General features: G+C 39.1%; 2 protein-coding genes across 2 annotated transcripts in view; both read left to right on the plus strand.

Annotated features, from left to right (window-relative positions):
* The window catches only part of C12H2orf73 (chromosome 12 C2orf73 homolog), a 29,860-nt gene extending 27,322 nt beyond the window's left edge, over positions 1–2,538 (plus strand). The window contains exons 6-7 of the mRNA XM_049784558.1: positions 336–448; positions 1,962–2,538. Of these exons, the coding sequence (XP_049640515.1) occupies positions 336–448; positions 1,962–2,333 (485 nt within the window). The 3' untranslated portion in view covers positions 2,334–2,538. The remainder of the gene's footprint in view (positions 1–335; positions 449–1,961) is intronic.
* The window catches only part of ERLEC1 (endoplasmic reticulum lectin 1), a 548,089-nt gene that overhangs the window by 337,489 nt on the left and 195,257 nt on the right, over positions 1–15,343 (plus strand).

Consider the following 15,343-nt stretch of genomic DNA (forward strand, 5'->3'; position numbering starts at 1 on the left):
TAAGGAGCCTATTGTACTTTTACAAAACCTTTGGCTGGTATCTACGAAAGACAGCATATGTAACAGTACATTATATAAATCATTTCTGTATTAGTATTAGTTTTTAAAATGATAAGTATGATATAATATTTATTATAAACATGTGATGTTAATTAGGTTATATATTCATGGACAAATAATCTAACATATTTATTATTTAGATCTGTGCAAGTAACTATATACTTGAAAGAACTTTGCTTCTTTAATGTTTTTTCCAAAATAGAAATAGTATAAGTACTCATTATTTCCACACATAAATCTCAATTTTCCTGATATCACAACATTTTTTTCCTTAGTTCCACTTGTTTTGCCAGATGCATCAGAACTTCAAAAGAAATTTATAGAACGTATATCTTTCACACATCACTATGATTCCAGGAAAATGCCCAATGAGGCAGTGTGGGAAAAGGTGAGTGGGGTTTTGATGAAATCATCTTATACTTTGGGAAGGAAATAGTTAACGGCGCACAGTGTTAAGCCTTTTTAAGTCATAATCTTTCTTTCTTTTTTTAAAAAAATAATATCTTTAAGCACCATGATTACAAACATGTTTGTAGTTGGGTTTCAGTTATAATAAAGAACCCCTCCCTTCACCAGTGCAACCTTCCCACCATAATTGCTTCCCATCTCCCTCCTCCCCCAGCCCCTGCCTGTATTTGAGACAGGCATTCTATTTCTCTCACTCACTACCATTGTCATGATAGTTGTCAGTGTAGTTATTTCTCTAACAGCACTCACCTTTCTTTGTGGTAAGCTTCATATTGTGTGCTGGTCTTACCGTATATCTGTCTCTTACTATATTGTCTTTTATTTTTCTTAAATCCCACAAATGAGTAAGACTATTCTGTGCCTATCTCTCTCTCTCTGACTTATTTCACTCAGCATAAAAGTTTCTGTAATCTTTCTAAAAGTCTACACAGTTACTAGAAGGATAAAATGTCCACTACAAGTTAGAGCCAAAGCTCAGAAATGAAGAAATAATTCTGGATCACAGTCTTGGGAATTTTGGTTTAAATTATTTAAATTATTTTTAAAATTAAGTACTTTATTTAAACCCGGGTTACAAAGTCGTTCATATACAGTTGCCTTTTTTTTCCCCTTTCACAATTGCAAAGTTGTTCATGATTGAGTTTCAGTCAAAGTCCAACACCCTTCATCAGTGCACATTTTTCACCACCATTGTCCCCAGTTTCCCTTCCACCCTCCCTCTAAATTATTTAAATAATTTACTTAAGGTCACAGAAAAGTGGCTTAATGCACTTTGATCTGATTAAGTGTGTGTCTGATTTCACATTTCATAATAACTAAGCAGCCTGTTGCAACTGAGCGACTGTAGGGCTATCCTTGGGTCTGTGAACTATGGTTTCTACTATATCTAGAGCAATCTATAGAGCAAGAAAAGAAAGTGGAAATGAAAAGTGTTTTGTTGTTGTTGTTGTTGTTGTTGTTTTTGGTTTTTGGGCCACACCCGGTGATGCTCAGGGGTTACTCCTGGCCGTCTGCTCAGAAATAGCTCCTGGCAGGCACGGGGACCATATGGGACACCAGGATTCGAACCAACCACCTTAGGTCCTGGATCGGCTGCTTGCTAGGCAAACGCCGCTGTGCTATCTCCCCAGGCCCTGAAAAGTTTTTAATGGCAAGAAAGTTGAGAACAGAAAATGAAATGGTTTTTTTTGTTTGTTTGTTTGTTTGTTTTGTTTTGTTTTTGACTTTCTATCTCCCTTCCCTTTCACTCTCCAGTTCACCTTCTATTTCCATTTGTTTAAGGTTCAGACATCATTCTGTTGCTCTCCGTAGATCTGGACTAGGTGACAGGCAACAAGGGGGTCGGGAAATCAGTGTCCCCAAACCTGGGACACACCCAGACCCGCATGCTTTGTCAGCTCCCTGGGTAATGTCAACTTTGTTTTCCTTTGCAGCGACAAGGAACATTTGTGCAGGTAGAGATCAAAGCAGATGGAAAGCCCACAGTTCTACAGGGAGCAAAGAAGTTCCTAAAGGCTGCAGAGCCAGTCTCTCACAACAGCCCCCCAGCACAGAGGAAGGAAACTGAGAGGAGAGCCGATGACCTCACAGGGCCGCCGCTGACCAAATCCCAGGCGCCTGTGGAGACTTCAGACATGCTTATCAGAAACAGATGCATGGAAGGCTCCGGGCTCCAGGGCTCCCTGCTGCCCAGCAGTGCCCAAAGTCAGGGGAAGATCTCTGCATCTAACCAGCAAATGGAGCAGCTGCTCTTCCTACCAGGCGCCAAAGCTCAGGATAAATCAGGTTCAATTGGATTCTTCTGATAAAAACAAGCATCCAGGAATTTGAGAAACTGAAGAATCACTGTATTTGTTTTTGCTTTTATCAGTAGGAAATGATTTACATAGATGTGAAAATAAAGACAATTATGATATACCAACTTTTTGATTTGTGACTTTCAATGAGTCAATGTTAGGAGGCCTACTTCAAGTCAAATAATAAACGGAGCAACTTTGTTTTGCCATACAATGAGCAGAATTTGAAGATATTTTAAAGCTTTTAGAAAAGATTCCTATTAGTCAGAGGTCAGGAATCTAACAGGATGGAATTTTGACTCCTAGCACAAGAGTTGTGTGACCCTGAGTCAATTACCTAATCTTTTTACAGGAAATTTCTACGGAAAGTTTCACTTTCTTCATCTGTAAAGTTATAGTAATAATGACTTCATAATGTTACTGAGAATGAAACTATGCACATCAATAATTGTTAATGATATCCAGGCCCAGAGTTCATAATCTATTGAACAATGTGATCCTTATTACTATAAGAAAATATCATAATGTTCTCATATAAACTTATATTTTCTTCCTCATTCTCAAACTTTGAATTCTTCTATATAATTAAGAATGTAAATGTCTCAAAATATTTTTCCTGGAGTAAGATGATCTCTTTCTTTTTCTCTCCCTCTCCTCTTTCTCTTCCTCCATTCCTCTCCCTCTTTCAAGGTAAAAAAATACCTTTTTCTTTTAGATGAGTTTGATACCGCTATTTCCACTAAATAGTCTATTTGGTGCCTCCAAACCCACAAAGGAGGTGAGGGTGGGGAATTAGACCTCCCCTCCTACCACCAGGCACTCTGTCTCTGCTGGAAGATACACTCAGGTTGGATGCAAGTTTGGAATAACAATTGAATCAGGATTTCTCCTAGGACACAAAATTAACAAAGATTATTTCTGCTGTTGACACCAAGGGGGATGGTGAGGTAATTCACAAAAGCAGATGTACAAGTTCCCTGGGGATAAGATGCACACAATTAATAGACAATAGCAGCCTTGAGATGACAAATCACATAAAGAAAACTGAACCCCTCAAGAAGTAATAGAACACTGGGCACCTGAGCTAAAGCACAGCAAGTAGGGTGTTTGCCTTGCACATAGCTGACCGAGATTCAATAGATGAGTCAATAATACACAAAGAATAATCAGAACGTCAGAGCTAGAGGAAACAGGGTTAAGGTGCTTTTAGTTGAAGATGCTCTCTTGTACTCTGTACATTTTCACTACCATCTTTTCTGATATTTCCGTATTTTCCATTCTTTTCTCCATCAAGAACTCTTCAATAATACAAGAAGAGTCTACTTGTCTCTCTTATTATACTTCCCGAGGTAATTCCAAGAGTAATAGAAGAATCGCCTGATACTCTACCAAATCGTTTTGGCAAACTACCTATTTATGCCAAGACTTTTATTGAAAAATTTTTAATGTTTTTTGCATTCGTTTTAATTTCTAAGATCTACACGAGCTTCCCTAATAATAAAATCCTGTATTATAGATATGCTGGTTTCACAGCTCTCTTATGATTGTAAAGAATTAAGTATAAACTTAAAGTATCTTCTTTCCTTTCCCTATTCTGCTAATTTTGTTGCAGGGCAATAGCTTACTTCCTTAGCATTATACTTGCTTCAGGTACTTATTTAGCTATTCCTGTTTTGCTTACTCCTCTTTAACTGTGAGGTTTCTGGATTTATATTCACAGATAAGCTGCTCTCGGTGCTACAGCCTAACTATGGGACAGAATGGCTCTGTGTGGTCAGATGAGACTGAGGATCATTGGTTTAATGGGGTCTTGACCCTCTTGGGGGTTCAGATCAGTAGGGCTTCAGCACTGCACTGGTGGGCCATGGCCTATGATTCAGTTTATTCTGCAGCATCACATTACTCAGGACAAGCAGAATTGGGGGGAGGGGCACTGATTTTCTGGTCCAGGTACAATTTCCTGTCTTTCCTAATTGAAATATAGTGCCAGGGCCCCTCCACACTTCAGGCCTGCCAGCTCATTGGGCTCCTGTTCAGGTCCATTGTGTTTCATTTGGTTTCCTTTCTCCAAACACTTGCTCTCTGGTGAGTCTTTCAGGATGAAAATAAGCATCCTCGGAAAGAGAGCATGCTAATGCCACCTGGCAGCATTTCATCATCTGTCACTCTTTATATGTATTCTAGTGATATTTAGTGAGCAGTAGGTGACAGAAGTCTGTGATCAAACTGCTGTTTCACGTATATTTAATTTGCAAACTTAGCACTTTAGCTTTTGTAAATAAAATTAAGTAATAATTGTTTATTAATAATTTAGTAAGTTAAATAGTCCAAGTGCTTTAGCAAATAAGCTCTCTTCAGTGAGTCTTATAATTGACTGATCTCACTGAGGATTAATATTATGCCTTCTAAACATTATGTTTTAGAGAGAGAGGGAGAGAAAGGGAGAGAAGTGGGGGCAGTTAATGGGCTACTTCAATAGGTTTGGTTATTCATTCTTAACTTTTTCAAATATTATAACATCTTTCTTGATTTACAACTTTTTTATTTTGGATTTTGAGCCATACCCGGTGACATTCAGGGGTTACTCCTGGCTATGCTCTCAGAAATCGCTCTTGGCTTGGCGGACCATATGAGATGCTAGGGTCATAGACCAGCCACATGCAAGGCAAATGCCCTACTGCTACATCATTACTCAGGCCCCTGCCTTACAACTTTTATGGCTCCTTGCAAATAGGAATTGCACTTTCAGAATCCATTGTTTGAGAAAATGCATAATAAAGTGATAAGTTTAAGATAAGTGATAAGTTTCAGATTGAAGTTTCTATTTTTAACTGTGATGGATGGGTCGCTCCACAGTGAATACCATATTCCATTAAAGTAACAAATGCCTATAAGTAAAATGATGCTATACAATTCATAAAAATATATAAATATTTCCAAATATTTCCTATTAAGTAGTTTCACGGAACAATAACTCTGACCAGGATATACAATTATTTTTTTCAGTTTGCTAAAATAAAAAAGGCAAAACCAAACCAAAAAGTCTTTTATATAGTTGTGTGTATGTTTGTGTGTGTGTATTTTAGTGTCACCCAAGGCAGTGTTCAGTATTTTCTTGAGGGATCACTCCTAGACATGCTCAGAGGACCATATGCAGAATGCCAGATATAGAACCTGGATCAGTTGCATGCAAGGCAAATGTCCTACTTACTGTCCTACCCATTCTGGCAATATTTTAAAATATCAAAATAGATGTGATAATGTTTTAACCTTTAAATTGCTTATTTAATATATGTGTATTATTTTATAAAAGCTGAAGCAACTCTGAGGTAGGTAATATTGTCATGTTACTATGTCATGTGGACCCAACTTAGATTAGACACTGACCGACCAGCATTGAACCCTAGATCCCAGACAGAGAAACGACACAGTTCTTCACAACAGCTACAGGGAAAAAATCCCACCCGGGACATCTTTAATACTGCTCAGACACCAAGTGCCAGCTCTATTATGACAACAAGGAAATTGGGAACAACTTGACTTAAGAGCAGGTTATCCTACCTCACCAGCTAACGATAAGACAAAACCAGAAGACTTGCCACCCTTTGGTCTGTCCAAACCCCAAGATCACGGTTTACAGATGACTGGATGATAGAACCATGACTGGACAGTATGTACCCTGAGACCAATAAAAAAAAGGCCTAGTCTAGGGTTTGATCTACGACCTGCACAACAACCATGATCTCTAATTCCAGAGGTCTGACTGAGACAATTGCAGCAGAATGGGTCTTCTGGAAACATAATGGAAGACTCTATCCCAGGCATTATCCTAGGATCACCGCAAGGACCAAGACCACCAACCAAAGAAGATGGATTAAAATGATACTGAGGGAACAGAACTTCTAGAACCACAAAGAAAGATTTCATCATAAGTTCCACTCCTGGACCTGTGCAGAGACTGAGATCTCTAGAAACAGAGATCTGATATTAACACCCAGGATGGAGCAGAAGTCTTCCACACACCACAAAAGCACCAAGGGAGAGTAAATGAACTTGACAGGAGTCTATAGTTAATCCCATGACAATATACTTCAAGAGTGGAGAAACCCTGTATCTCTTAGGCCAAGGGAATTTCTTTTTGAATGACCCCAATATTTACTGTGCCTTTGCAGGAGGGAAAAAAGAAAAAGAAAAAAGCACAAAACAATCTTATATATAGTTTTTGTCAATCTCTTTGTTTTGGTGTGGTTATTGAAGTTGTTTCCTCCATTATTTTTATTATTTTTTTCTCTTTCTTCTTCCTTTTTGAGCCCTGCCATATTTTTTATCTCAAGATCATGGCTGTTATGTGGTGCTTATCTTTAATGTTGTAGTGCTCACTGGATATTTTATTTGACACTTCTTTTTGTACTGTTGTGGTGTCTCACTTCCTTTTTCCCCTTCGTATCTCAAACTGAGGATGAAAGCCTCTAGAAGGACTCCACCCATTTTCGGCGTACCTGATTTTTACCCCAGTTTATTACTTTTCTCTTCTTCAAACAAAACCACATAACTTGAACTATCTACTACCGCCTCCCAATTATAGTGGGAAATAATGGAGGAACCAAGACCAAACCGGTGTAAGATCACTAAGTAGTAAGTTAGGCACAGAGGGGGCTACTCATTCCTGCAGCCTCCGGGGGTGAGGGTGGAGGATATGGGAGGCAGGATGGGAACAGAGGTGGAGAGAGGACAATTCAGTGATGGGAATTCCCCTGATTGAATGTAAATATGTACCTAAAATATTACTGTGAACGATATGTAAGCCACTATGATTAAAATAAAAATTATATTAAAAATATTGTCATGTTATAGATGATAGAACTAAAATATATGAATTTATAGAGAAAATTAACTTGCCCAAAATCACACAGCAGGAAGTAGTCAAATGCAATACAGGCATTATGCCCCAAAGTCCCTGGTCTTAGTAACTCAGTAAAAGAACTAGTTACTCATTGATCCACACTCAAATTACACTGAGAAGATGGCATTTCATTTTTAAACTTTAAATGCTGTTATTCACAAAATTCATAATACAGTTGTTCCAGGTGTTCAGTGTCTCAGCACAACCCCACTAGTGGAAGGTTTCATTTTTAAAATTTTTTTTTATTTTAATTTTTTTTATTTTTAATTATGAGAACAAGGATGCAAAGAAAGAGGACAAGGTAAAGTTACAGTGGAAGGACAATACATAACATAATTCTCAGAAGTCCCCTTGCTGATATCCCAACTTTGAAATTTCATCCAAAGAACATTAAGATTGTAACACACTATAATATTTCTTAACAGCACACAAGGCAATCTAAAGCCATAAAACTTACATAACTCCTTAAACATTACAGGCATAGCATTTTTTTTACATTTCCATATTCATGCATATTAGCTTAAGTTAACCTCAAATCTTAACTGGGTTCTTTTTAAGGATTAGAGTCAAAGGAGCACAGCAAAAATGGTGTTAGAGTGGCAATTGTTGTTTGCATAGGCCCACCAAAATATGAGGGACATGGAAAGAAATAACCTTGGCCTAAATACAAAAAGACCAGACCCCTGAAGGTTCCTGGCACAAGACCAACTCTAGGCTCCAGGCAAGCTAGATCGTCCAATCCAAGACATTGTCTGTAGTGCCAACACACTTATATTTTTCACACAGTCTCTGTTGTTGGTATCAAGCTTCTGTATTTAAGATCCTGGAATCTGTGTATCCAACATTGAAGTCAGGATGTGGAGCGTCCTCTGGTTTCACCTTACAATCAAAGGGCAATGCAGGGAGCCCTGTCTTGTAAGCAAATCGTTGTTGTTGTTAAGTCTTCTCAGTGTTAATGAAAGTCTCTTTTGAGCAGGACAATGTCTGAGCAGTGTAGAGTCTTCCTTGGTAGAGGATTGCTTCCAGGTGATGCTATAGACCAGCCTGGATGTTTTGTGGATGGCTTCGCTGGTTCAGGGAAATGCCCTTTCTTCTGAGGTCTGTGCCAGGTCGTTATGTCAATGTTCAGGGTGTAAGGTCCCTTTGCACTATAAGATTTGTCTGTACCAATCTCTATTAGATAGGATCTTATTTATATGTATAGTATTTTCCCATTTTAATGTGCCTATGCAAAAAAGGAGCAATGCCACATTTTATTTATTTATTTATTTATTGGTTTTGGGGTCACACCCAACAGCGCTCAGGGGCTGCTCCTGGCTTTAGGCTCAGAAATCACTCCTGGCAGGCTTGGCGGACCATATGGGATGCCGGGATTCCAACCACTGTCTTTCTGCATGCAAGGCAAATGCCTTACCTCCATGCTATCTCTGGCCCCAGAAGGTGTCATTTAAAAGAGATGGGAAAAGTAGGAGGTGAATGGAAAAGGAAGAAAAGATTGTAAATTATCAAGCAGCCCATTTATTAACTCCAAAAATGATCTTTTTTGATATGATCCCAATCATAGTTTCCAGAGGACATCCCCACTCCAATCCCGGTAGTGTTTTATTTGGAGAAAGAAAAATCTTTGAAAATTTTATGTCAGTCCCCTAAGATCAACCCTAATTCTGGTCAATTTCCTAATCTAAGTCTGGAAATTATCAGTTCAACCTATTGTGTAACAAAAGTGTTTTGTTTGTTTTTTGAAACACCACATTTACAAGATTAATTACTACTGATTGTGTCATACAAAAAATAGGCTAATTGTATTTTTTGTTGGTTATTTAAATTTGCAATGTAAGAAAGAAGGGTTGTATGTAACTCTGAGAAGTTTTTCTTGAAACATACCCCTGTGAAGGGTAGGCCATTCAGCCAAAATGTGAGCAAAAGTATTTCCATCACAGGAATTCATTTCTAACTTACCATGGCAAATGAAGGAAGTGCTTTTAGTTGATTTTTAGTTCAATTCTATAGCATTAAATAATTTCTCATATTTCACAAAGATGGAAAATCCCAGGAGTTTTGTTACATGCCCAAAGATAGATAACCAAACTATTTCCCAAAAGAATGAGTTTTGTGAGGAGCGTTTTTAAGATGTATTTTAGGTAATTTCCTAATTTTAAATGATTTTAGAGTTACTCTGTAAGCTATCATTTATTTATTTTAATACTGTATTTTGAGAGTGCCAAATGTCTTGAGTAAATTTATAGGTCCCCATTTCCTCCTTCTCTTGTTAACTTTGCACTACAAGGAGATCCTTCTGAAATTATCCCCAGGGTTCTGAGCAGTTTCGCAAACACAAGCAAATGAGTCTGACTTCATGCAGTTGTCATGGTTAGAATCCTCAGCACTAAAAGACACAAAGCAGTGAGCTGGAGAAGACTTGGAGAAAGGGGACCTTTATGTACTATTGGTGGCAGTGTAAATTGATGTAGCTGTCATGGAAATCAGTATAGATGTTCCTTAAAAAATTAAAAATAGGGGTTCGGGCTTGGGAGTAAAAAAAAATTAAAAACAGGGTCCAGAACGGTGGCACAAGTGGTAAGCCATTTGCCTTGCATGCGGCTAACCTAGGATGAATTGTGGTTTGATTCCCCGACGTCCCATATGGTCCCCCAAGCCAGGAACGAATCCCTGAGCACCACTGGATATGGCCCAAAAACCAAAAAAAAAAGAATTAAAAATAGAAAGTTGGAGAGATAGTTCAAGTGATAGAACATATGACTAGTATGTGTAAGGTCCTGAGTTTGATTCCTGAGCAACAGATTCCCTTGAGTACCATCTCGCCTCTATTTCTGGCTGATAACAGCACACTCCTGTCTGACTCTGAAAGTGGCCACAGCATCCTAAATAATCCTTTTATTCGAGTCTGCTCATTTATGTGGCCATTTATCATGGTTGGATCGACTGTTACTATGATTGACACATGGCTACATTATAATGGCAGGATCTTTTGGACATTGCCTTGAGTTTATAAATAGAAACTGATGGAAACTGGTACTTGATTTTGGATTTCGGTACTACATATTGGATTTCATGATGTTCCTTTTGGTGATTTGAGAGATTTGAGCCTCTACCAAGAAACACGAAAATCCTGTTTCATTGCTGTCTCACACCCAATTCACAAGGGATCTTGTCATTCTCTACCTGTGGTCTCTGTAGTGTGAAGTTGATTTGAGATGCTTCCTGATGTTATAACATTGTTAATCACCAAGGTGGTCACATTTGACCTACCTCTATGCCATGGTTGTCTGTTACCTGCCACTATTCTCAAATGTCCCTAGAGACCTGGCAGATGATCCTAACAGGACTGTAGCAAAAAACCATAGCTTCTCAAGCTGTGAGTTTTCACTATATGTGGAGTCACTTAACATTGGAAAAACTTTTGCTTTTTTTAAATTTTATTTTTACTTTAAAGTTTATTTTTACTTTATTTCAAGTTTATTTAAAGTTGACCATAATAAAGTTGTTTCCAGATAAGTGAGAGCAAATTTATTTTTTAAAAAAAGAAAGAAAATAAAAGAAAAAAGAAGAGAAGAAAATTTTAAAAAAGGAAAAACGTACAGTAGCAAGCACACTTTTGAAAATGATTGTATCTCCAATGAGGTCATTAATACAATAGCAGAAGGTTTGGTAAGCTCTTGTTGTTAGCTGTCCATTCTGTTAAATTGGTGTGCTCCTATAAGAACAAATCAAACAAAATAAATTGTTCAGAAATTCAAAGTGCTATTACTAATACTGTGACTTTTAGGGGCATATTCTCAGTTGCCAAGCCTCCCTCACATTTGCTCCAAAAAGTCCTGCTGATACCAGCCCAAATACTGGGATAACATTTTTGCTTTTATTTATGTATTTATTTATTTATTTATTGGCTTTTGGGTCACACCCAGCAGTGCTCAGGGGTTACTCCTGGCTCCAGGGTCAGAAATCGCTCCTGGCAGGCTCGGGGGACCATGTGGAATTCCGAATTCGAACCAATGACCTTCTGCACGAAGGGCAAACGCCTTACCTCCATGCTATCTCTCCGGCCCCATATTTTTGCTTTTAAACTAATTCTTTATGGTGTAATGTCAGTAAATGTTTGATTGTATATGTATCTTGTATATCTGTATATCTGGGGTCATGCAAAAATCTCTGGGGTGAAATGAAAATTTGTATCTGTGAATGAAAAGAAACTGAAGCAGTCTTGATTTTAACCATAGGCTGTTTTGATTTGTTATGCTAAAGGAAAAACTGTTTTTTGCTCTTGATTTTGTTTTTCAGGTCACACCCAGTAGCACTCAGGGGTTACTTCTGGCTCTACTCTCAGATATCGCTCCTGGCAGGTGGAGGTGGGGACCATATGGGATGCCAGGGATCAAACCCAGGTCAGCCTCATGCAAGACAAACACCCTACCCACTGTGCTAGCTCTCCAGCCCTGAAGAAAAACTTCTAAAAATGTACTCTTCCATGAAATAAGTGAAGGTACTAATAAGTATTACAAAAAAAAAAAAACTAACTGCTAAAAATTTTGGATGTTAATCAAAGTCCTAAACAATTTGAAAATATTTTATTTTTATTGACATTTACTCAATAAAAATGACTGCTGTCTACACACAATTTTGTGTGCTTAGTTTACCCCATTTCCATCCCACTTTATAAAAAAATAAAAATACTTAAAGAAAAGTGTAAACAAAGTGCAAGACTTTTACACCGAAAAACTAAAAAACATTGTTGAAGGAAATAAATGAAAGAGACCTAGACAACTGGAAATACATTGCATATGGCATCATCAGCCCCAAACAGATTCACAGCATTAACACATACATTTCAAAATCCCAGGTGCCTTTTTTAATAAAAATGGAAACATCCTACAATTCATGTGTAAAAGCATATGAATTTGTTCTTGAAAAAGAACAAAGTCATAGAACTCACACTTGACAGTTTCAAAACTTACAAAAAAATCAAGGCAATGTGGTACTGGCATAACAATAGACATATATATTATGGAATAAAATTGAGATTCCAGAAATAAACTCACACATGTGTGGTTGATTTTTGGCACGTTTACTAAAATGGTTTAATAAAGAAAGAGCAGTTTTTCTAACAAATGGGACCAGACAACTTGATAGCAACACAAAAAGTTATAAAGTCAAATCCCCTTTACATCTCTCTCTCTCTCTCTCTCTCTCTCTCTCTCTCTCTCTCTCTCTCTCTCTCTCTCTTTCACACACACACACACACACACACACTCAAAATGGATGTCTGACCTAAATATAAGAAAAGTCAGAACTCCTTAATAGTAAAGCATAGGTGTGAATTTAAAAACCTGGATTAGTCAATGGCTTCTTTGGTATGACACCAAACAAAAAGAACATTATAGGATATGGATTTCATCATAAAAAAACTTGTGTTTCAGAAATGGATATTGAGAAAATGAAAGTTAACATATTATAGAAAATATTTGTACATGACATAAGAAACTTATTTCCATAACATTTAAATATCTCTTAACCTCAGCAATTAAAACTAATACAGACCAAAAAGTGAACAATGCATCTGACTCTCCAAGGAATCTACACAAATGGCCAGTAAACAAATGGGAATTTTTTTTCATCATATGAGTCAATGGTGAAATTTAAAATTGTGTAGCCATTTTAAAATAACTGGATGTAGGCTTGAGAGATAGTATAGGGACAAGGTACTTGCTTTGCAGATGGCCAAAGTACAGATGGCCAAAGTACATACTACATATGGTCATACTCAGAAGTCATCTCTGAGCACAGAGACAGAAAATAAGCTCTGAGCCTTGCTGAGTGTAGCCCCACCCCTCCAATAAAATAAAGTAGTCGAATCTTCCTCAAAAAAACCTAAATATTAAGTTAGCAAATGACCTACCCATCTCACTTCTAGGTATATTTCTAGAAAACAGAATCACGCTTATACAACGCTCATCACCTCGTTCACAGAATTTATTCCTCTTCTCATAAGCATGAAAACCCTCAATTTACTGAAAACTAAGATCCAATGGATATAGGCAAAGTTCCAAGAAATTGATGGGAGTGTGGAGAGTATGTTTATTTGAAGCAAGGGATGATTTTACAGACACTTGGGCTCACATCAGGAGGTTGAAAAGCTCTGAAAATTTTCATGGACAGCAATTTGGACCAAACACTGAACCCAACGCTGAGAAATGTGACTTTGAACCCAAGGTAGATCTTGGGGTAGGACCTCACATGAACATCATCTCTTTTCTAGTCCATAAAGCAAGACTTGCAGCCCTGCCTAACTGAAGGGTGATCTTCCAACTCAAAACGAAGAGAAAACGGAAAGTGTTTTCACATTTGGAAAGCAACAGCGCTGTGGAGTGCAGGATCCTCATCTCTCAGGTCCTGACCCCACGAACAATTGAACCAATAGATAAAAATTTAAAAAATGACTGTTCAAGAAAATGGGACAATCCTTTGGTCACCGAGCATCAGTATGGGAGAGAGAACAATCACTGTTGGGTGTATCTGTTTCCTAAGGCAACTCCAGTATTTCCTTAGAGGCCAAAGTAGCTTGTAAACCCAGTGTCTGCTGGGCTTACACTGACACTGACACTTTCAAGCCAATCACTCCAAAGATGCTCCACTTGAGGGGAAAAATATAAAAAAGTTCATCTGAAGAAGGCAAGCAAATCTTTTCCAATGGTTGGCTGAGATGTTCTTTTATTTCCTAAAGTCTAACATTATTGCTGTAAATTCACAAAGTATTAAAAACCAGTGTTCTGCCCCACTTTCACCTACCCCCCCCCTTTTAAGTGCCCAAAATAAAAAGATCAAAATGGCATTTTTGAAGCTGGAAACACCAGGTGAAAATCCCCACTGTCTTTCTGAAGAACATGGAACCATCAATCAGATGCTGACGACAAAGCTCCTTTGCAAGGGCCTTTCATGGTACTTGGCTGAGATCACTCAGCACGTGGGAGCTTAAGAGTGAACTGGGGAAGGAAGAAAGCAGATTTGTTCACAGGTTTTGTCATCCAGGATTTGTCCCATCAGTCAGTCGGCATTGGAGTTTGGTGGAAGGGGACACATTTCCTGACTTGACTCTGCTCAGTAGCATCATGTGGGACAGTCTTTGGAGGAAACACTCCCTTCCCCTGATGTGTGTGGATGAGAGTGCAGAGGAAGCTGGGTGAGGGGGCAGGCTGAGGCTCACTTAGGCTCAATGGTCTTCCTGACCTACCCAGAGCTTCCTGGAAGCCTACACCCGTCCCCAGAGGCCCCACTCTCAACACTAGCCAAGTGGACTGTTTATTGTTAGCAAATGTCACTCCACCCAATACAGGCTTCTCAAAGGCTCCTTAGAGGCTAGGGAATTTCTGCTGCTTCCTCCTTTTCTGAGGGTGTGGGGACGAATAGTTGAGCTGCTACTTCTGTATAACTGAAAAAATTCCTCCAGGGCCTTAGCAGCAAAGACTGATGCACTCCTTGGTCAGGTTCAGGCCTTTGAGGTCTGCTAGATTAATTCTCTCGTGTGTGTTAATGTTTGAGTTCACAGAGGTGCCCGGAGCAGGAGACAGACCCCTGGGGGGGGACCTTTATTTCTTGTGAGCTCCCCACCAGGGCACCCACTGAGATGGGCAGAGTTCAGAGCATTCCTAGAGGGAGAAAACTGGGCGATGCAGACCTCGTTGCAGCAGCAACAGCGGCTGCTCTGGCCTTTGAAGGGGATGTTAATTTTCTCTTTCAGCATCTCCACTGGTAAGTGCATCTCTTCCCCTTCCCAGGACCATCTGGGCCTGGCATCTGCCCTGGCACATATTCCCAAGGGAGGTTCTGATCAGCCTGACCCAGCTATCTCTGGCTTCAGAGAAACACTTTTGCCCAGCCCAGCCCTGTTTTCTGGAGCAAATGCAACAATCCAGAGATTTGCAGCCGCTCAGTCAGCCCAGGGCGGGAGTGGGAGACCCTCCCAGTGCCCCACCTGCTGTCACAGTTGTCTGCTTCTGGGGCGTTTCAGACAAGCCAGCGGCTGAACCTCAGAGCCTGGAGAAGGCGTCTGGGGAATTAGCAGGGAAGCGGATCCCGCAGGGTGGGTGGGCGCAAGGGCAGC

The sequence above is a fragment of the Suncus etruscus genome, chromosome 12 (genome assembly GCF_024139225.1).
Source record: "Suncus etruscus isolate mSunEtr1 chromosome 12, mSunEtr1.pri.cur, whole genome shotgun sequence".
NCBI lineage: Eukaryota > Metazoa > Chordata > Mammalia > Eulipotyphla > Soricidae > Suncus > Suncus etruscus.